This window comes from Pseudopipra pipra, chromosome 26 (genome assembly GCF_036250125.1).
Source record: "Pseudopipra pipra isolate bDixPip1 chromosome 26, bDixPip1.hap1, whole genome shotgun sequence".
In the NCBI taxonomy this organism is placed as follows: domain Eukaryota; kingdom Metazoa; phylum Chordata; class Aves; order Passeriformes; family Pipridae; genus Pseudopipra; species Pseudopipra pipra.
The window spans coordinates 322,061-344,141 of NC_087574.1; the positions used below are offsets into that span (position 1 = coordinate 322,061).

The following is a 22,081-nucleotide window of genomic DNA, read 5'->3' on the forward strand; positions in this document are numbered from 1 at the left end:
AAATCTTGAAGTGGTTTTGATGAGGTACAAAAATGAGGTGCAGAAAGCATACCTTCCTCCCCCATAGACACAGCTTCCCCTCAGACCAGGGGGATCAGACCAAATCTCTGGTGGGAGCTGTTTTATTAAACTTGTCAGACCTTGAACATCAGGGGAGCTGTGTACAGCTCGTGGCAGCAGGTGCTGGGGCCTTGGCCAGTGTCACCTGGAAGGGGAAAGGAGGAAAGGGGACCAGCACGCATCCCTGCTGCCCTGCATATCCCCTGAGCCAAGGGACACTTATGGACAGTTGTTCTGCACCTCCCCCTGTCCCCTTTTGGTCAGGGCTATCACCTGACACTGCGGTGACAGACGGGTTCATCAGGATATCCTTGGCAGAATGATGATGGCACTGAGTCACAGTTACCATTAAAGCTTCATTTTTTTTAACATCATGGTATGATCACTATAGCCCAGAACACCATGATTTGAGTAGCACAAGATTTCTATAAGCAGCACCAGCATAGCAAGATTTTGTAAGCCCTTTAGCACCGAACTGTACAGCACAGCTCAGCTTATGATGCCTGATCACCTGGACCTGATCACTCTGCAGGCCAGGGCACATCCTAATCCTTGGTTTGTCATGCCAATATAACAATCTTAATCTAGACTTGAAACACGTTAACAGAACAGGAGTGGCCCTTTCAGGGGAGAAGAGTCTGTTTGGTATTAAGATGGGGCTCTGCGTGCTGCTGTGCTGCCCTGTGCTGCTGTGAGGCCATCCCAGCCCGGCAGGCAGGTGCCTGTGACCTGCAAGGCCTGTGAGGAGCAAAGGAGTCGGCCTGGGGCCTGGAAATGGGAAGGCTGATAGGGAGGGGGAGAAGGGGTCTTCCTGGCGCACTGGACCTTCAGGGACTGACGATGAGGGCAAAGGGGACTCATGTAGGACCAGCTTGGTCACAGAGCACAGCTGTTTACGTCCTAAAATGCCCCCATATGAGCAGGAGGCAGGAGCAGAGGCACTGTTCACGAGTGCCATTGTTGATTGTCTTCATCAGAGAGCTCCTGAAGTGCTGCTGGGGGGACGGTAATACAGGACCTAGACATCAGGTTAGGGCAGGGGCATAAAAAGTCACCTGAGAGGTGTAATGCAGGAGTAAATGCAGATACTTTGTCTGGGTAAGGGACACAAGGAGCCTCCCCAAGGATGACAGGGATAAAACCAGCTGCTGCAAGACGTGATGAAAAAAGCCATCCAAGCAAAGTCATGCCCTAGCTGGATGCCCCAAGTATAAAAGAAGAAACACCTCGGAGTGGAGCAGGAGCCATATGAACTGTGCTGAGCTGGGCAGGAGTAAAACCACCTGTCCTGAGAAGAACTGAGTAAAACTTGATGCCCCATTCCAGGCAGGGGCCAAACCAGCCAGGTCAAGTGTTGTTAAATAACAACCAGCTGCATCCTTGGCGCATGAGAAACACTATCTGCCTGCTGAGCAGAGGTTACACCAGGCGTCCAGAGGACTGCCTGTTGCTAAACACCTCTGAAACTGTCGGGATAAATAGGACCCTCTGACAAATTGGCTTTTTAGTGTTAGAAAGCAAGTGATTACTTTTATTTGCAGCCCTGCGTGCGCATGTGGCTGACAAAAATCCTGCCTCCGTACTGACAGCAAGACATCGCTTTTCACCTATTTATACAGATTTGGCAAACAAAGAAATTAATGTTCATTGCTTCCAAATTACATCACTCACTCCCTTTCATTACTTAGTATTCTATGTGGTAGTGGATATTAATTTCTCACTTTCTACTGTAATAACTTCATATCTTTAATCTTTTTTGTATATTTTCCCTCCCCTAGGGATTTTCTGACACAAATGCTGAGCCTTTGTTAGTCTTCTTCTTTAGCTGCTGGTTTCTGCAGAAGGTCCTTGTAGTCCATAAATCTTGTGTTCCAGATCTCCTCCTTCAACAGGACATCTTTCTCTGGCAGGCTTTCTCCACTGAAGCATAACAGGGTTAACTTCAACAAAACTTACAGTTTTAGTACTTTTCCCAGGCTGTGTTCTCCCAAAGGAGCTTATGACAATTTTTACTCCATGCTGGCTAAAGCTGATTTAAGGCTGAACGCACCGCCTATGATGTGTGTTAAAAACAACTAATCAAAAAGTTAATTAGGAACACTAAAAAAATTAGAAAAGTTTTATGATTTCCAACAAGCCCAAAACAACATAGGCCAAGTGCAGCAGGGACAAAACTGTCTCTACCCATTGATGCCAGGAAAAGGCAACAGTAGTAAAACTCAATAGCCACAGGTGCTATTAAGCCGGTATTTGTTTATTTCGGCGCCGGACGTGCGGGGGATAGCTCCGCCTAACACGCGCGTGCCCTCGCCCGTCATAGCTTCCGTTTTATACAATTAGGTCATACAGATTCATTGCACATTTTTACATCTTCCTGAACTACCCGAGAGTGGGCAGTGTTCTATGTAAATCTCGGGACACGCCTCCTGGAGCCTGCGCACTTCTCTCTGGTGGTTGCCTCGGGTGGTCGTAAGGGATGAAGGCTCAAAGTCTTCCTCTCTCTGAACTTCTCACCTCACTCAGTCCCTCAGCATCTTCCCCTGGCAACGGCTCCTCATGGGCTGCCCGTCCACTCGGTGTCCCATTGGTTGTCTACGGGTTACCCTTTGCTACACTGCACACTTTCCCACTGGCTGCCCCTTCGCACCATCACACAGCTTTCCCATTGGCTGCCTCTGGGCAACTCCCCATTGCCTGCTCACCAGCACATAGCTGCTATCTTAGCAACAGCACACGAACCTTAAAATTTCACTTATTAGACTGTGCAGCTTGAAATTTTCCCTTATCAATAGCAGCGTAACATTTTCTCAACAGCAACTTAACATTTTCCCTTATCACCATCCAGAGTGGGAGTCTGGCTAAAACTGCGGCTGATCAAAACCTAACCCACCCTAGCAGCAGGAGTAAATGTGAAGCTGCCAAAAAGCCATCCAGGAACGTTTTCAGAGCTTGAGGACAAGACAGCAGCTGGGCGGGGGCCAGCAGCCAGCCAAGGTCCTCCCAGCGCAGCCTCTGAAGGGTTCCTTTGGCAGTCCCAGTTCAGGGTCAGCCCATGGCTGTACCCTGGGGGCAGATGAAATTAATTGGAAATGAACCCATTAGAGTCCAGGTGCTTTGCTAAGAGTCTCACTGATAGAAGTGGAAGTGAAACCCTCAGTGTCTTGGGGGCCAGAAAAGCTGTGACCTGGCTCAGTTACAGCCCTGAGCAGGCTTTTACTCCTCAGGCCGTGTGGCTCAGGGAAGGTGTGGGAGCTCTGTCAGAGGATGACTAGCCCTTTGCCACCAGCACGGGGGGAGGTGCAGTGGCTTCCACCTGGCGGACGTGCCATGTGGGTTCCTGTGCCCAAGACCCATGTGGTTCCGTGTGGTTCCATGTGACCCCATGTCACAAAGGGGCAGAGATGTGGCACCCATCCGGTATCCTGAGGAGCGCGCCAACGAAAATCAGTTGGACAGAGTTGGCCTTCGGGATAACTCAGCTCCTTCCTTTGCTACTTGTGTGCCTGCCTTTTTTGGATGGTTTATTGTTTACTGACCGTTTCTCCTCAACTTTCATCCTCTTTCAAAGGTAATGCTTTGACTTTTGGCACAGATCATAGAGCAGGGTACATGGGATAAAAGTATAGGCTGATTTATACCTTCCTAGCTGTAGGCTGAGCTGTTACAACTTTTATAGGCTGGCCACGTATGACCTAGGCTAGAATTCCAGTTCGCTGATTCTTGGTTTTTTTCCATAGCCTAGGATAGGTAAGCAGGGAGGTGACTGTAGTCTGAGGGGATGGGCTCAGCCCACCTTGACTGCTGGGGGAGGGAGGGAGGCAGAAAAAGGAGAGCAGCAGAGGCAGCAGTTAAAGTAGTGGCTGAAAGACGGTCACTCCTAGGAGGTGGGAAAGCCAGAGGGCTCTGTTGCTGAAGCAGTGTCAGGAGAGCAGCAGGGCCTCTTCAGAGAAGGTAACATACATTGGAGCATTTCAAAAGGGCCTTTGAACCCGCTGTGAGTTGGTGCCCCGCGACTGATCATAAGGGCGTGAGCTGCAGCTCAGCAGCAGTTACAAGCACCACTGAAAGACTTGGTGGTGGATGCCGTTCTGCGTTTACTTAGAGTTTTTATACTTTCAGTGAGCTACAGTAATTTCTTTGCAATTAGGTGACGGGATTGGTGCTGTTCTCTTTCTGGAGAGAAAGACATCCTTGGTCATCTAAAGCATTGCACTCTCTTCCTGAGAGAGGCAATGGCCACAGCAGGGAACGACTCCTGTGAGTAATAGCTTCACCAGCAGGTTTGGACTTTGTGAACTGCCACAGACAACTGACATGGCTGGTGGTCAAATCCCAGAACGATGTGCTCACAACCTAGAGTGATCTCTGGGATGTTTCCTGAGAGCAGTCAAACTGACCCCCGTGTTTACAATTAGACCCAGGAAAACACCTTTTGTCACTCCTCTGACACTAGGTACAAGACTTTGAAAGCTGCCATTGCTCGTAGAGAGGTCTGCCATCCTTTGGGTTACCTTCCGTGCTCACTATTTACTTGTTTTCAACAAGTTACAATCAGGAAAAGGGATGGCTTCACTGATAATTCAGTCTAGAACTCTACTGAGAAAGGAAGGTAGCCTGCGGCCCAGAAATCAGATTGTGGGTTTGTTGGACTCTCAGCAACGTAAACAGGGGAATGGATTTTTCCAAAACAGTAAATTTAAATGGCACTGTTTAAGCTTCCCCTGATGTTGTTGGGTTGGCAGTTAAAGCAGATGGTCCTGAGTGCTCCTGTAGAGACCTCACTGTTTAAATACGCCTTTGTGCCTCATTTCATCTCTTTCCAAATGGAATTTCCCTGCAGTCATTGCCGAGGGAATGACTCCGCCACAAAGGATCCTCTTTCCCCCGGAGAAGATTTGCATGGTCTGGCAGCAAAGACAGAGTGCTGGAGCAGGACTCCGCAATGTGGGCAACACATGCTTCCTTAATGCTGTCCTGCAATGCCTGACATACACCCCGCCGCTGGCCAACTATCTGCTCTCCCGGGAGCACAGCCAGGCCTGTGAGTACTCTTAGGGACGTCTCCCTGTAAATCTGTTAATCAAATCCCAAGGATTCCCAGAACCTGAAATTTGATTTAGGAGAAAAGCAGCCCTTTGTCAGCCCCAGAACTTGTGTTCTTTGTACACTCAGGAGCCACCTGTCCTATCCAGCTGTCTTATTCTTCATGAAGGCACGTCTTTCTAGCTCTGGGTCTCTATTCCTGCAAGTTAAAACCTCAGTTTAGCATTCCTCTGAAGAACATTTTCTGTGCACTAAAACGTCCCGTGCTTGTTGAAACACTGGGAGGAGTGGCATATTGCACTGGAGTGGGAGTGGAAGAAGAGGAGTATTCCACCACTAGGGATATTTTGCTAACCAGAGGACCTTCTCTCCCTCCCTCCTCAGGTCGCCAACAAGGCTTCTGCATGATGTGCATCATGGAAGCGCATGTTAACAAGGTCCTGCATTCCTCAGTCAGTGCCATCCTGCCTTTGGCTGTTCTCAGGGGTTTCAGACGTATGTGATTTCAGGTTCTTTGACAGGTTTTCTTCCCTTCCTGTAGGAGACAACTGCTAACTTCCTGTTTCTTAGTCATAGGAGAACATTTTCAGCTTGGCAGGGAGGAAGATGCCCATGACTTCTTATGCTGTACTGTCAATGCCATGCAGAGAGCTTGTCTGAGTGCAAGCAACGAGTAAGCACAAGCAAGTTACCTTTACAAAGTTCTGAGCCCTTTGGACTCCTTGATGTGGCCTCATCAAGGAAAACCTACAGCCGGGGCTTGGAGGAAGTAATGCTCTGTCTTACCACTTGTTTCCAGCTTGGACATATCATCCCAATCTACTACCATTGTCCATCAAATATTTGGAGGCTTTCTGAGATCCAGAGGTATGTTTCTACAACTACTGCTCTCCTTGGCACTGCCTGTGCCCTTCTGTCTGCCTGTGCCCAACAGCTGGTCCTGGGACTAGCAGGACAGGTACAATGAGCACAAAGCAGTACCATCGTTCAGCTCACCATTGCTCGGCATTTTGATTTTTCCTTCCAGTCATCTGCTTCAGCTGCAAAGCCATTTCTGATTCCTATGAGGCCTTCCTGGATGTCCCTTTGGATATCAAAGTAAGAGGTTTTGCAGTTGTGCTTCAAGACATGGCAAGGCTTTTCAGAGTCAACACATTTGTCCTGAAAGCATATGCTGTGAACACAAGAGGTCTTGGTCGTGGATGGGAAGGGGAACGGATGTTGTCCTCCTGCAGAGCCCATGGCACTGGTCTCTCTGTAGGTGCTGGCTTGAAGCTGGACAAGCGCCCATTATGCGCTCTGCACCCTTGACATATCCTCCTCCTTCTTCCCTTTGCCCTCCTTCAACACCTGTCCGGCTTCCAGGCTGATGGGTTGGATTGTTTTCACTACTGATGACCCTACATAACATCAGTAGCTCAATGGCAGGCGGTACAGAGAGGGAGCTCTTGATTGCCCCGAGAACCTCTGGGACAGGGGAAATGTTCAGCACCACACTCCCTTTCTGGTTCCTTCTGGATATAGCTTGCAGATTCATGGCGGGTCTCCTCAGCATCAGCTACAGGGGTTTTCTTGTCAGCTCCTGGAAAATGTTTGGGCCAGGGCATTTGCTGTAGCTCAGTGCACCAATTTCTCAATTCTCCAGGCAGCCTCATCCCTCACTGCAGCTCTGGAGGACTTTGTAACACCTGAGCACCTGGATGGTGAAAACTGCTTTAAATGTAGCAAGTAAGATGATTACTAACAACATATTAACACTAGACTCTGTGTGAGGGGGCTACAAGTCATTGAGCAGAAGTCATCGTGGAAGTTTACTGCACACTGATGAGACACAGGTTTTTCTGTCTGGTTTTTGGGGGGGGTGGGGGTTTTTTGTTTGTTTGTTTGTTTGTTTGTTTGTTTTAAATATGGCACCGAATTGCCTTAAAATAGCATAAGGATGCACGAGACAAGAAAGGTTGTCTGACTGCCTTGGTGGAAGATAGGGTGCATTTCAGCGCTGTGCTCTGTGCTTGGTTTCAAGGTGTGAGAAGAATGTTGCCGCCACTAAGAGGTTCACTGTCCACCGTGCACCCAAGGTTCTCACTGTGTGTCTGAAGAGGTTTGACTGCTTCACTGGTGGGAAGATCAGCAAGGTGTGTACACTATTGGTGTGCAGCTTTCTCTTCAAGAGGCAGATTTCCTAAAGCAGTATGCTTGTCACAAGCTGCTTGTGTTGGGTTTTTTGTGGTCCCTTCTGGGGAGTGGAAAGTTCCTGTGGGAAGACAGGCAAGCACTGTGCTCTGATAGGGCTGCTTTGACTGAGAAGGGTTTCCTGCCCCCCAAACGATTATATGTTGCTTTATGGAAAACCAAGTGCTCATGAGCCCCAGAGATGTATTGATACACCTGGACTGGCCCCTGCACTTGGTAGGCTATTTCATGTCACAGACCAGGGTCTTTTCTGAGCCCTCTTGGTCTCTCCATAGGTTGTAGAGTATCCGGAGTACTTGGATCTTCGCCCATACATGTCTCAGGCAGATGGAGAAGCACTCCTCTACTCCTTATATGCTGTCCTGGTGCACAGTGGTGTCAGCTGTCATGGAGGACACTATTTCTGCTACACAAAGGTAAAAGAGCAACTTCCTTCCCAATGGGGAAAAATGTGTGCTGGGGAAGATAAACTTTCCTGTCAGTGTTACTGACAGCCAAAGTTTTGGGGCAGGAGGCCTCCTTAGTGGCTGGACTGCATTTGTTTTGACATGCTCTCGGTTTGGCAGTTTCCTACCTGTGTTTTTGGAGAGAAACCATGGAGAGATCCTTGCCTTTTTTTTACAGGCCAGCAATGGATTGTGGTACCGGATGGACGATGAATCTGTGGAGCTGTGTTCCATTGACACAGTTCTCAGGCAGCAAGCCTACCTGCTGTTCTATGCCAGGTAATAACCAGGATTCAAATATGTTCAGAATACATTTCCTTTTCCTCATTTGCAGTTGTGCTTCTCACCTTCCTGAGTGTTTTTCTCATCAAATGAAATTACTACCTGCATCATTCAGTGCTGTCAAATCTGAACTACTCCGTGTCTGTCCTTTACTGGGCTTCAGGCTGCGGCCCGGATGTAATCTGCTACTTGCCTGGTCTCTGATGTTGACTCTTGTAGATAAGAGGACTTAAAGAGGACCTCCAGGAAAGATGGGGAGGCACCATTTGTCAGGGAATGTAGTGACAGGATGAAGGCTATCAGTTTTCAGCTAACAGAGGGCAGGTTTACATTAGATATTGGGAAGGAATTCTTTGCTGTAAGGCTGCTGAGACACTGGCACAGGTTGCCACAGCATCTGTGGGTGCCCCATCCCTGGAAGTGTTCAAGGCCAGGTTGGACAGGGCTTGGAGAAACCTTGGAATAGTGGAGGGTGTTCCTGCCCACCACAGCGGGGTGGAACAAGATAAAGTTAAAGGTCCCTTGCAACCCAAACAAATCTGTGAATTTATGAAATGGAGGCTGTGGGAGGTATAGAGATGAGGTTTTTGTTGGGACAGAGGCAAACTTGGTGGGAAGACCCTAGCTGAGTTTCCCATTAGTGTCCTTGGTTAAGTCTTCTCTCTGTCATAGAAACCTCTCTGAGAAAACGACTGAACCCCAGAGGAGGTTGCAACAACAGCTCTAAACTGAGATCACTCTTTTGTTTTTCTCCAGATGCTCGGATCTGAGAATTGGAGAAAGGGCTTCTTCCTCACTGGCACCATCACATGCCCCTTCCTTCCTCAGTCAGTGTGCGGCCAGCAGCAAGCAGGCGGGCTCTGTTGGACCACAGGGTCTGACTGGTAGGACTAAGGTAACTTTGGGGTCGTGGGTCAGGGCATCAGAGGAATAGTGGATTTCTTTCTGGGATCTTAGCATTTCTCTTCTGTCCCTCACACACCGCACCTTTCTTCCCAGCCACAACGCTGCTCCCTCTCAAAGCATCCCACCTGGATCCATCCCTTTTGTGCGCCTCTGGCCTTTTGGTCTTAGTAGCCCTCCAAAAGAGCCTTTTGGAGGCCCCAAACTGTCCTGTCCCAGAACTTGTAGGGGTTCCCCACTGCTCTGATCCTTTCAGGAGAAAAGGGCAGGAACTCTCCACAGCTCTCTTTGCAGGGCATGAAGGACACTGGCAGGGAGCGGTCCCGGAGCAGATCCCCTCTGTGGGGCAGGGATCTCCGCAGCTGGTCTGTGGACACCACAGACTATGATGACTCTTCAGAGAGAAGAACTGGTCCTCCAAGTCGTGACCGTGGTCCTAGGGATAGCACAGCTGCAAGGCCTTCCAAGAGGATCTGCCGGTGGGCTCCCGCTCCCAGGGCTGCTCAGGAGCAAACCTTGCTGAGGCAGAGGGAGCCAAGCAGATCTGTGCGGGGAACTTACAACCTTTGCAGGAAGGACACTGGCAGGGAGCGGTCCCGGAGCAGATCCCCTCTGTGGGGCAGGGATCTCCGCAGCTGGTCTGTGGACACCACAGACTATGATGACTCTTCAGAGAGAAGAACTGGTCCTCCAAGTCGTGACCGTGGTCCTAGGGATAGCACAGCTGCAAGGCCTTCCAAGAGGATCTGCCGGTGGGCTCCCGCTCCCAGGGCTGCTCAGGAGCAAACCTTGCTGAGGCAGAGGGAGCCAAGCAGATCTGTGCAGGGAACTTACAACCTTCGCAGCCGGTTTGTGCCGTACACAGACTATGACCGCTCACTGCGGAAGAGAAAGAGGCAGAGAACAAGTCCTCCACGTTGTGACCAAGTCTTAGTGAATACTGCAGTTCCAGGGCCCTCCAAAGCCAGCTCCAAGCAGGCTCTCATGCTCCGGGCTGCTCAGGAGCAAACCCGACAGAGGCAGAGAGAGCAGAGAAGATCAACATGGCGGGGCTATGATCGCCACAGCCAGTTTGGGCAGCACACAGACTACCGCCCTTCAGAGAAGAAGAGGAGGGTTTCCACGCCCCAGAGATTCACGTCAGACAAGCATTCAGGGCACTCTGGCAATGATGGCGTTGGATTATGGCCCTGGCTCAAGCAGAATGGAAGACTAGCACTGCGTTTATTAGCCAAGGCATCCTTGTTTTCGACACGCCTACTCAAACCTGAGTGAATGATTTATCTAAGTAGATGATAGTTATAATAATATAGAGATATTATTAGAAATATAGAAATATATATAGAAATATAGAATATATAGAGAGAAATATATATAGAAATATAGAATTATATAGAGAAATACAGAATATATAGAGAGAAATATGTATAGAAATATAGAAATAGATATAGAAATATAATATAGAAATAGAGAGAGAAGTAATACTTTATAATACATTATTACATGTTATATATATTCAGCAATAGATAGTAATGTTATAAGAAATATTATTAAAATAATAAAATAAGAAATACTAAAATACTGTAATCAGAATTATTTATTCCACGTTGTAGACAATTATAGCTACAAACATCTCAGCCTCGGCCATATCAATCAACATGACTGGTCTACTCTGGCCTCAAATCGGGAGGCCTGGAGACACACCATCTCTAACGCTGCTGTTTCCTTTGAGAACGCACGCAGAATCACTCTCGAGGAGAAAAGACAAGGCAGAAAGAATCATGTCTTGCAGAATATACCACCTAGGGAGTCTTTCTGCTGTGCCTTTTGCAATCGGATATGTCTATCTCGCATTGGCCTCATAAGCCACCAGCGTGCTTGTAACAAATGTGGATAGAGCCTTCTTAAATCTTCGTTCGAGAAGCCTAGCCACGATGATGTGTTTAAGACGGGTGTTCCATCATTTAGTGTTCTCACTGAAACCATGCAAATCGTGCGCCACTCGCTCACTTCCCACTCCTCCTTGCCTTCCCACTCCCCCTCCGTCCTGAGGCAGGCTGGACAGGAGAATTGGAGGCACAAAAGGTAAAGATCGCAGGCTGAGATAAGAACAACTTACTGGAAAAGGCAATGAAATAAGAAAACAGTACAGCAACAGAACAGTAACAGAAACAATACTAATAACAGAGTGTACAAGGGAGGCAAATGACTCACACATGATTGCTCACCAGTTGGTGCCCAACTTTGCCACCACGCACACAACCTGGAAGAGACCCCTTCCCCCATCCTTGACAAAATGAGGAATAACCTCTATGTCCTGGCTGTGCCCCCTCCTGGATACTGCCAAAATTAACACTGTCCTGACCAGAAGCAGGACAATCACCTTCCGGATGTGCAGCACAGCTTTCGGGTCTGCACCGGAGGCACTGGATCCCACCATGCCAGGGAGGGGAGACATCAGAGATGAGCAGACTTTGGAAAAACCTCACCTCTCACTCCGGCCCATCTTTTCTCATTTTATGGGATGGAAGAATACATACCCAAGAATACATACCCCTCCCAGTGTCCTTCTCACTGGAAATCCCCTGAGCTTTGATTCCTTTGCTGACATGCTGCTTCCTCTGGGAAAAGCAGCCAGAAAACCCAAGGCCATTGCTTTGAGTGAAGGTCTTTCTTAGAACACTTTTCCTGAAGTGCACCCAGGAAGGCTGGGCTGCAGCAGCACATGGCCCCCATGGCTTTGCTACATCTCATCCAGAACACCTGGAAGCCCTTCTCTCACCATCCAGCCGCTCCCCTGCCCTGTCTTCCCCACCCCACAGGGATGCTGACGAGGAGGTAACATACTTCACAGTTCAATCCCGATATCCCACTGCTGACTGGGATGGGGTGAGACCAGGGGCAGTTTTGGCCTCCAACAGCACCAGCTCTTGGGACAGCCAGGCTCTCTCCTGACATGTGGGCTCATCTCTGCAGCTTTGCTGTCCTCCACAGGGCGTTTGCTGAAAAAAATCATCTTCTAGAAAAGATATATGACACCAGCCCAGGGGTCAGCAGCACCACACGAGAGCTTGGCAAGATGTCCTGAGGACAGCCAGGCCAGGCAGAGAGAGGTGGAAGGACCACAGGGGCTCTCTGAAGCAGCCACATTGTACAACATAGACAATGAGGCTAAATAAACACTGGGCTGAAAGATGATCGTGCTCTTACAAGGGAAATTTACAGCTGCTGTACAGGCCTGGGGCTCTTGCTGGAAAGCTTCAGTCTCTGGGCTCCCGGTGGCCAAAGGCATTGCAGATAACTCCTTCTCAAGCAATGGCAGGGAGCAGGGTGGAGAAGTCAAGGATGAGGCAGATCAGAAAGACTGGGGCAGCACAAAGAGATCTACAAGGGAGAGAGGCAGCATCTGAAAGGCACTCCTTGCTGACCTATGAGCTGGTGCCGTGGGCTCTACAACTGCTGCCTGCAGTCAGCTTGGAAGCTCTGGCAGTTTTAACAGGAGGTTTGTCTGCAAACAAGATGGAGAGACATTACGATGATGGATGCGGGTATATTCCTGACCTAGGCTCTCCAGAGGGAGATTTGCTGTCTCCTCGTGGGCCATAGAGGCTTTTAATATGGGATGAACTTCACTTGGTCTCCCCAAGCTCATGTCCAACCTGTTCCATGGCCTCTGACTGCCATCTGCTGTCCACCTAGCTTCATCCCCCCTCACAACCCTGGGGACTCCTTGGAGATGAATGGCTGCTGTGCCAGCACCTACTGCTCCAGGAAGGGAGTGCAAGGTGAAGATGCTACACTCGCAGGTGCAAAGAAGGTTCATTTTGCCATGGGATCCCAGGAGGTCACCATGCACATCGTCAATGGGGTCTGAAAAAAGAAAACTTACAGATGTTGAGGCAGCTGAGCTCATCAAGCACATGTAGAAAAGCTCCTGATTTCAGTATGGCTGGCTCTTTTGAAATGCCCCAGGAAGGAAGATTTGGTCTCAGGCATCATCAGCCTCATTGGCCAGTCTAGAGAGAACTGCCTGGACTTGAATCAGAAGTTTGTGGATAAGAGATTCAGCTTCATTTAGCTAGAAATGGGATATCTCTCTCCAGTGAGCCAGCTGCTTGCCATTCCGTTAGTCCCTGACCACAAGCAGCACTGAATCCGTGATCTCTCCCCCTCCAGTTTCTCGGAGTCCCTGGGTAACCCTGAAAGCACTGCTTCAGTATCAGGTTCTGCAAGAGGCCTTCAAAAAAGCAGCTGGGGGACTAGGTGAGGGGAAGAACCAGAAGATCGCACACATTCTTCCCTGGATTCGTGAAAGACAATAAGAAAGGAATACAAGACCCCCAAAAGCAAGTCCACTTGATGGGAGCAGCAGGTGAGCATCTCTGGTTCAGTAGTGATATGACGCACTCAACTGCAGCTTGCAGACAAGAATCCTGAAACATTCCAGTAGCCAAGATTGCCACCTGATCCCAAGGTCCCCTGTCCTCTGCCCCATGCATTTCCACGGGACCAAAGCCCCTATGCACAGCAAAAGGAAAGTATGTGAATGTACACACATGGTAACTTGCTCCTGGCCTTTTCAGCCTATGGAGGAAGACAGCTTCCCTCATCAGAAAATGAAGCAGGTCTGACCTGGACTTTCTCAAAACACTCTAAAGCCAGAGGCAGGTTTCTCCCACAAGCGACAGCAAAGCCCTCCTCCTGCCCATGTTGTTTGGGAAATGCCACAAGAACCAGGAGAATCACAGAGAGATTCACACCTTCAGAGACACCAGTGAGTGCAGCCCCTCCTGACATCATCTGGGCAGAAGCCTCCAGCCCTTGGGATGACTTTGCCTCCTAACAGAGGTGCCAGAGCATCTGATCTGGATTTACCAGGCCTGCCTTAGTACCATGCCACAATAATTGTTGCAGCATCCCAGCCTTTCCTTGCTCGAGCCAGTCTGTTTATAGGTTGTTTGGATCTCCACCTCTGTCGGAGGACAGAAACTGTGTGAACAGTTTCCATTGCATTTCTGCGACCTTCACCTTGGCATGGCTGGGTGCAGACAGTAAAAAAAATACTGCGCCACTAATATGACTGCAGGTCCTGTGCCGGGGTGACGGAGGAGTTATGCTGGCAGGAAAACAAGTTTTATGGACACCTGGTGTGGTCCAATTAGTAATGTACAGCTCAGTGTGTTTACCTTATGTATCCAATGTAACCTGAAAAAGAATCACATGTCTCTGCATCACAAGCAGCATATAAGCTGCTTTTCCTCTAATAAAGCGGACATTTTTGCCAATCATATTGATTTGTGTGCATTTCTGTCTGAACCCCTCCGCCGTTATCTGGCGCCCGTTTAGCAGGGAGTTCTACTTCGTCGAGTTCTGCAGGGACGCGAGGCGAACGGCAGGAGCTGAGGGAAGCGGTCGTGGGAGGTGATGCTGTCCCCGGCATCACGGAACAAAGCCATGCGCATGGTACAGAGGAATCTCACCCTGGCCCGGTGAGTCGACCGAGGGAGAGAGCATGGGGCCCGCGGCATCCGAAGGGGATGAGGCCGCGGAAACGCTCCTCCGATATATATTCTCTCTAGGAGAGCCTGTTTCTGATGGAACCGCCCCTAAGGGGTTGATGGCATGGGTGAGAGCGAGGACTCTACTTCCCGCTGCTCGAACCGCCTTTCAGGTGTCCACAAGGGACGCTATAAAGGAATTCTTTTGGGACGAGATCTCTACGGGGTCAGGAGCCCCTAGAACGTGTACTCTGCTTTGGCGTCTGGCAGTTCAGTCGCTACGAGAGTTAAGTTCTGAGCGACGGGAACTCATGAAGGTTCGGACGGCTCTGTCGGGAGATGGCGGGACTACGGTGGGTCCCCGCCCCGTTCGGTCTGCTGTAGGGGGGATCCCCGTGCCTGCGGCTGCGATGTTGCGAATGCTAGGACCCTTAGAAGCAGCGAGATCACCTCCGTTTAGCACCGTGCATGTAGCAGCAGGACGTGTAGGGGCTGCAGGAACATCACTAGCGGCGGCGAACGAAGCTGGAGCCGTGCCAGCAGCACCGCTCTCTCTTGCGGCTGCGCAGTCGGCAGTGTCGCTCCTCACTGTGCCTGCTACTGCGCATGTGCCAACTGGACCGGCACTGCTGGGAGCCTCCGCGTCCCTAGATGGCGCTGCACCGCTGGCGCCTGAAGCCTCCACGAAACCCGGAAGAAAGCCACTGTGGATCGCTGCCATGGCAACAGACGCTGTTTTCGGGAAAAAAAAAAAAAAAAAAAAGACGAACCATGCCGTTTCCAGGTGTGGTACATATGAAAGAAAGTAGCAGCTATTGGGCCTTGCATTGGAAGATGCTTTATTAGCACAACGAGCAACACCGAAAAAGTGCCACTTCTCGTTGACAGGAGAGGCAGGCTAGAGAACTGCCTTTCCGTATTTTTTGTTAACTCTCGTGCTAATTGTGTTGTGTGTCCAACGTTGTTGTGAGCTCACTGTATTGTTAACGGTACCGTGCTTGTGTGTGTGTGGAGAAGCGGCCATACGTTTGTTAGTAACTGTTAAAAGCCAGAGGTGAGAGTCCGGGAGAATTTCCTCCCGTTAGAGTGTCTCGGGTACACATAACAGCATAAAAATTCCCTTTAGGATTACTCAAACAGCTGCCAGAGTCCGGCGTGCGGGCGCTGGGGCCGCGCGCCAGGGCTGGGAGCTGCGCGCTGGGGCTGCCGCTGCGCCGGCTCGGCCGTGGGGGAGGCGGCGCTGGCAGCCACGGCAAAAGGCGGCAGGGGCACCTCGGCGGCAGGGGCACCTCAGCGACAGAGGCACCTCAGCGACAGAGGCAACGCCGACAGCTACTTCTGCAGAGCCAGCCAGACTTCTGCGGGCTTCCCCGGGAGCTGCACGGCGCACGGAGCAGCCCGGGGAACAGCAGCTCGGCGGTGACTGGCTTGCGGGGGAGTTGCCCCGCAGAATCCAGGCATGTCGGTAATTGAGAACAGAAAGCAGAATCTCTCTCTTTAGTCCTTCTACTCACTTGTAGATAACTTAAAACTAAAAGATTGTGTTTTACTAAAAGTTAGCATGCAAGAAATTTTAAGAGTTTCCCAGAGAATGAATCTTTATATAAAAGCTTTAGTGAATTGCCTTGTTTTTAGTTACATTTTACCCCTGTAAAGACCTTCTGCCCAAATTTCGTGTTCAGTCTTAGCAGGAGACATAAGGTTCACACAATAGAGATCATTTGTTGCTTAGCAACTGGGTGGGACTCAAACCACCTCCAGCAGTTTCTCAGGACTAGGGAGAGAGTAGAACTTATAGACCAAAACCTACAAATCTGCAAATAAGATAAATGGAAAGCTAGCAGGCTGAGGATTTCCTTAATTCTTAGGTAAAACATCTCTCTATCTTCCTGTTATAAACTGAGAAGTTATTGTGACAGTGGAAATCACATCTTTAGAATTGTATTTAAAAAGGTTTACTCAGCTGATTTTAACATTTGGATGTTTAGTTTACATTCCTGTCTGATACTATTTCTTTTCCTTGGTCAAGCTTAGTGAATTCATTATTTTTTCCTTTCTTTTTTTCTTCTGTGTTTATGACAGAGTTGCAACTTTGAGTTGCATTTCATGTGCTGTTTAAGCAATTGTTAATATTCTATTTATAACATAGCAGCAAGTACATTTTTTTTTTTCAGATTTTAATATATATCTTCTGTCGTGGATTCGTACAGTATGTACAGAGCAGTTTGGTCAAATGAAACGTATTATATGTTTTTAAATGTTTTATAACTGCTGATATAGCATACAGCCTAATTGCTTTTCTAAAAACACTACTCAGGCACACACTATGCTGTGAAGTTTGACTTATCTCTCTTGGCACTGATGTTATGTCAACAGTTATACTACATGAATTTCAGATTATTTTTAAAATAACCTAACAAGATGCAAAATGTGTGTGTTTATACCGATAAAAGAGCAGATTGCTAAATTACACTTTTCCAAAACTATTGATGCGTGAATTAGAACTTTTTATGCCCATTTGATTTATAAAGCAGAAATGTCTGGAGACCACATGATAATCTGTCAGGAAATCAGTAGAGATTGCAATAAAGCTGAGTTACTAGAGTCAGGTTGAATTTAGTAAAATTTTTCTAGTTTGCCTCCCAATATAACGATCTCAAAGCTAGATTTAGTTAGCTTTACATTCGGGAAATTAATTAAAACCTGTGAGTGATTTAGGATTTTAATATAACAGGTGTAGTTTTTACCTGTTCTGTGCTGTTGTTCCACGATTATGGAGTTACATGTTCTTACAACTAGTTATTTGTTTTCCTTTGTGCTGCTTATGTTGTGAATTTTGTTCTCTTACCGAAATTTCATAGATAAAAGAACTAAAAATACGAGCAGATGACGTAGATCACATCTAAGGAACCGGCTGCAAGCTGGAATCTGGCCTTCTATATCCTTCTGAACTGCACATGTAGCTTAAGGCTGAGTATCAAACAGAATGATCAAACAGTATTTTTTCACTGTCATAGACTTAAATGCGAACTTTTTCAAAAGATGAGCTTGACAATGACTATAATAACTTGATGGCACAATTAAGTGTGACAGATTCAGGCAGGGGAAGTGCATCTGTCAGTGCATCTACTGCTGAATCTTCTATGGGACTTGCTCTTAACATGACCTCAACACAGACATCTGCAGTAAAACACATCCAATTTGGAAACCATGGGCAGCTTTTGCCAATACAAAAAATACCAACACGTTGTGATGAAGGTTTCTTTCTCAGTGACTTAGCAAATAAGAACTGCTCTCTAGTAAGCAGCTATGAGTTTCAGACACTGGCTGGACATGGAGCAGAATCAACTGTTACAGACTGTCTCCTCAGGTCTGGGGAGAGTAATTTGAAAACTATGCAAGAAACGGATTATGGACAAATATCTGCAGAAGACGTAACAACAGAGACAGATTTTTTCCTCACAGGAGACACCATATTGATGTCACCCTTCAGCTGTTGCTGCCAGTGCAAGTTACAGCCAATCTGCAGCACCAGTAGAGATGTCTGAAAAAGAGATAATCTGTATGGAAACAAACACAGATAGTTTGGCAGAGGTTATGCCAGAGGTGCTTTCATTCATATCTCACAAAGAATATGAATCCAAGGATGAAGACTTGTCTTCACTGAATCATTATGAATTCAAACATACAGTGATGCAGAAATAATTAACCAATTAACCAGTAGTGCAATCAACTTAGAAAAAAAAAAATATATTGGAAATTACACCCGGACAGATTGAAAGTTTACCTGACAATCCAGAAGCCAAAGCCCAAAGTGTAACTGAAGACAGCAGTGGAAAGGATTTTAAAGACATTAGTGTATCTCAGAATCCAAAGAAACCTACTAATATTGTAGCTTGTGAAGTTCAATGTGAGTTTAATACAAATCTGTGCCTGATGCATGAAGAAGTGGACAAAGATGAACTGCAGGAAGCCAGCACTGAGGTAGAACATACTCAGGAATCAAAAGCACTCCTGCATTCTGGCAGCCAACTTGAACCAAACAGCCTTTGCCAAAGAGGAAAAAGTGAGAAAACAGAAATAGGTCTACCACTGAATGTACACAAACATTCAGCTGTTTGGAAAGCAGCTCCACTGCAGACTGCTTGTCACTGGTATCTAGGACAGAGGAGGATTCTCTCCCCACAACTCATCCAGAGCTGCCAAAAGATCACACTCTGCGAAAAACACCTTTTGTCTCCGTGTTGCCTGTGCAAACTGTGGAGCAGAGGAATGTCTGTTTAGATGCGGATTTAGAAGATGATTTCTCGACTGAGATAGGGCAGACGTGTCACTAAGGGGAAAGGAAGACAATGGAAAACTATAGAACTTTTAACATCCTGAGGCCTAAGGGTTGTCGCTGTATACAACGATCTGTTTCTGTGCTGCTCATGTCACACCAGTGATGTTTGTGAAGATCAGGCAGACTGGTGTGGTTTGGGAACTCTACATCAGACATTAACTATTTTGCAGTGCTTGTATTTGTGTTTCATCTCAGTAGTGTTACAGTGGGTAGCAAGATTTATTTGGAATCAGCATATGACAGAAACCTTTTGGCTTACGAGTCTTCCCAAGATTATATGTGATTGTGCAATAACAATTTTTGGGGTAAAATTCTATATCATATCCAAACTAGAAAAACTTTGAAAGGGTGAATTGCTTGTCCAGTTTGAAAACTACTACCAAGTTGCCAGACAATGCTATGTATTTGGTATAGGGGTCAGTGATTTAAGAATTTGTAAAACACTTTTGCAAGACAGAAACGGGGAGAGAACAGGTGGCAACCCCCTCAGTTCATTTGCAAAAGTTGTTTCATATGTTAAGTTTTTTTTTGTACACAGGTGTTGGTAGCTGCCTGCATGATGAATGAAACCTTGGAAAGAAAGAACAAGGTTGATGCTGTTTTCTGCAGGTAACAATGGTAACATCAGGAGCTGTTGTGGCTAACAGTTTCCTCAATATTGTTAGAACACAGTTTTTGGAGAACAATTCTTTTTGGTATTATAAGCATAGTTTTTCTTAGTCATATACACCTTTTTAGTATATTTTTGTATATTTTTTTTTAAGCACGTGAAATTAAGGATTTAAGAGAGTGTACGAACTTTAAAGTAAGTATAACAGGAGCACAATTTGTCAGCATTATGAGCACATTTTAGTGTTGTTAAGGCACAGTATTTTTAGTTTTGTCGGAGCACAATTTTTTAGTATGTTTAAGCATATAATTATAGAAGGTTAAGATCTTAGATTATTCACTGGGTATTGGTGGAGGAAAGTTCACCTGTTTGGTGGAGAAGCTTTAACACCATAAGGTACTAGAGAATTAGTATGGTTTCGTAACTCATGAGACAGTAAAATGAGATTCAAAAGTATGTGTGTGTGAAGTGTGTTTGAATGATGGTGGCCACCGTGTGAAAGTGAATGAATGAAAATGTATGCATGTATGTGTGTGAATATTCACTTACACAAACACTTTTGGATAAACAAATACACCGATACCTTTCCATAAAATGGCAAGGAATCCTGAACAAACTCTCCGGGCTGCAATAGAATGGTATGCAAAGAGTGCAATAGAAACGGAAGATCCAGTGTTAATATACGATCATGTCATTGTGTTATTCAAGGGCCAAGGGGTGAAAAAGAATAACAGAAGACATATGGCCCAGAGTTTAATGGAGTTCCATTTCCAAGGATGTTCTGAACAGAGTGGAAGTTTTAAGAATAAACCCTACATTTAAAGAAGCACTTTTAGGCACACTTTGAGAGCACACATCTTAGGGTCAATAGGTTGTTGAGTTTATTGGTGATGGTGGTGTTGTTGTATGTTTGCGCTTATTGAGATGTTATAGATACAATAAGGAATGTTACAGAAATGCAATTTAAACTGTTCAAACTTCAACGGGGGATTTGTCGGAGGACAGAAACTGTGTGAACAGTTTCCATTGCATTTCTGCGACCTTCACCTTGGCATGGCTGGGTGCAGACAGTAAAAAAAATACTGCGCCACTAATATGACTGCAGGTCCTGTGCCGGGGTGACGGAGGAGTTATGCTGGCAGGAAAACAAGTTTTATGGACACCTGGTGTGGTCCAATTAGTAATGTACAGCTCAGTGTGTTTACCTTATGTATCCAATGTAACCTGAAAAAGAATCACATGTCTCTGCATCACAAGCAGCATATAAGCTGCTTTTCCTCTAATAAAGCGGACATTTTTGCCAATCGTATTGATTTGTGTGCATTTCTGTCTGAACCCCTCCGCCGTTACACCTCCACATTGCAGGGGGATTGAACACCACTGATCACACCCACTTCTACCTCTGACCTGAAGGGAGAGGAAGATTTCCCCGTTTGCTGTTGTGGCAAGTGGCGCCTCTCTGCAAGAGATTTCACCTCCTGCTCGGGGCCCCTCTGCACTGGCCAGGCTCACTCCATGCTGCTGGACCTCTCCCAGCCCCTCTAAGCAGGGCTCCGGTCAAGTCTTCGTAACAACTCCCCATTCCTCAGAATGGCTTGGCACTCCTGTAGCAGTTTGGGTGGGGAATGCCAAACTCACACCAACAAATGGCTCTGTCCAATCACCTGAGCAGTAGCAGGTACCACCCAGTGCGGAGGTCAGCGCTTGAATAAAGACCTCCCCAACTTTTCTGGGTGCAGCTGGTAAGGCGATTTTGTTATAAAAGTAGCGGGGCAACTGAACTGCTTAAAGGGAGGAACAAAAGGGCACAAAAAGCACTGCGCAAAATGGCTCCAGCCTTAAATAAGGTGGGTAAGGAAGGCACTGGAACAGAAGATGGGGTTTAGGTGGAGCATGCAAATTACAACCAATCGTAGGAGATAGGGGCCGAACATAACCATATACGGTACTGCGTCAAATATCAGCCAATGAAAGGACAGAACATACATACAGTACAATACAATACAACAACTTATATGCAAAATCTACAATTTCCTTATTAATTACACATTTTTAGGCTGCCACAACCCAGCCTGCCCCATGCAGAGCCCTGGGGGTGACTCCTGCTACGCCCAATGCCAGAAGAACACCACAGGAGACCCTGGGGAGGGAAGAAGGGAAGGAAAGAAGGAAATCTCAGGGCTTTGGATCTGGAGCAGCTGGGGGAACTCCAGTGCCTCCCAAGACGCCCTGTCAGACACGCGAGGAACCGCAGAGTCGAGAGCTCTCCCCACGCACCCCTACGGCCCGCTCCGAAATCAATACCATTGACTGCCCATGGAAGGTCCCCTTCAGAGTAGCGACACGATCCCCGTAGCCCCTTGCTCTGGATTCCCCCGCCCATTCCTGGCCTCACCCCTTTGTGCCCAGAGCCCACTAGCTTTGAGCTACAGGGAGCAGAGGGGCTCTGTTGCCACCCTGTCAGGCGGCGTGAGCTGCAGAACAGCTCCAGCGGCCAAGTGCAGGGCTGAGCTCTCCATGGGACTGTGTCTGGCTTCAGGCAGTTTTCTGACAGGGAATGGGACTATTCTAGCCCAAAGGGAGCAATCAGGATCCAACATCTCTTTTGTTTAAGGCTATCAGGAGCCTTCTTGGTTGCTTATCCTTTGATTTTTGTCCAAATCTTGAAGTGGTTTTGATGAGGTACAAAAATGAGGTGCAGAAA

General features: G+C 47.5%; 1 protein-coding gene and 2 long non-coding RNA genes across 4 annotated transcripts; 2 read left to right on the forward strand and 1 right to left on the reverse strand.

Moving 5' to 3' along the window:
- Positions 1-1,793: 1,793 nt before the first annotated feature.
- Positions 1,794-3,403, reverse strand: LOC135402913 (uncharacterized). 2 transcript variants are annotated; one of them, XR_010425263.1, is made up of 2 exons: positions 3,191-3,403; positions 1,794-1,980 (listed from the first exon to the last, which is right to left on the reverse strand). It is a non-coding gene; the product is annotated as an uncharacterized LOC135402913 (long non-coding RNA). The 2 variants fall into 2 exon arrangements; XR_010425262.1 differs by having other exon boundaries at positions 2,575-3,403.
- A 1,518-nt stretch (positions 3,404-4,921) lies between these two features.
- LOC135402882 (uncharacterized) lies at positions 4,922-5,776 on the forward strand. Its single transcript, XR_010425247.1, has 3 exons — positions 4,922-5,101; positions 5,488-5,598; positions 5,674-5,776. It is a non-coding gene; the product is annotated as an uncharacterized LOC135402882 (long non-coding RNA).
- Positions 5,777-5,828: 52 nt separating this feature from the next.
- On the forward strand, positions 5,829-10,202 carry LOC135402786 (uncharacterized). Its single transcript, XM_064636248.1, has 9 exons — positions 5,829-5,872; positions 5,903-5,970; positions 6,131-6,201; positions 6,749-6,831; positions 7,127-7,238; positions 7,572-7,712; positions 7,921-8,021; positions 8,781-8,919; positions 9,222-10,202. Exons 1-9 carry the CDS (start codon positions 5,829-5,831, stop codon positions 10,200-10,202), a joined length of 1,740 nt encoding a protein of 579 aa, XP_064492318.1.
- Positions 10,203-22,081: the final 11,879 nt, after the last annotated feature.

What these genes read in the sequence shown, in the direction of transcription:
- LOC135402786 (XM_064636248.1), top strand. Translation starts at nt 5,829, where the DNA reads ATGTGGCCTCATCAAGGAAAACCTACAGCCGGGGCTTGGAGGAA. An exon ending in TACCTGCTGTTCTATGCCAG is followed by an intron (nt 8,022 to 8,780) that starts GTAATAACCAGG and finishes GTTTTTCTCCAG; the next exon opens with ATGCTCGGATCTGAGAATTG. An exon ending in GTCTGACTGGTAGGACTAAG is followed by an intron (nt 8,920 to 9,221) that starts GTAACTTTGGGG and finishes CTCTCTTTGCAG; the next exon opens with GGCATGAAGGACACTGGCAG.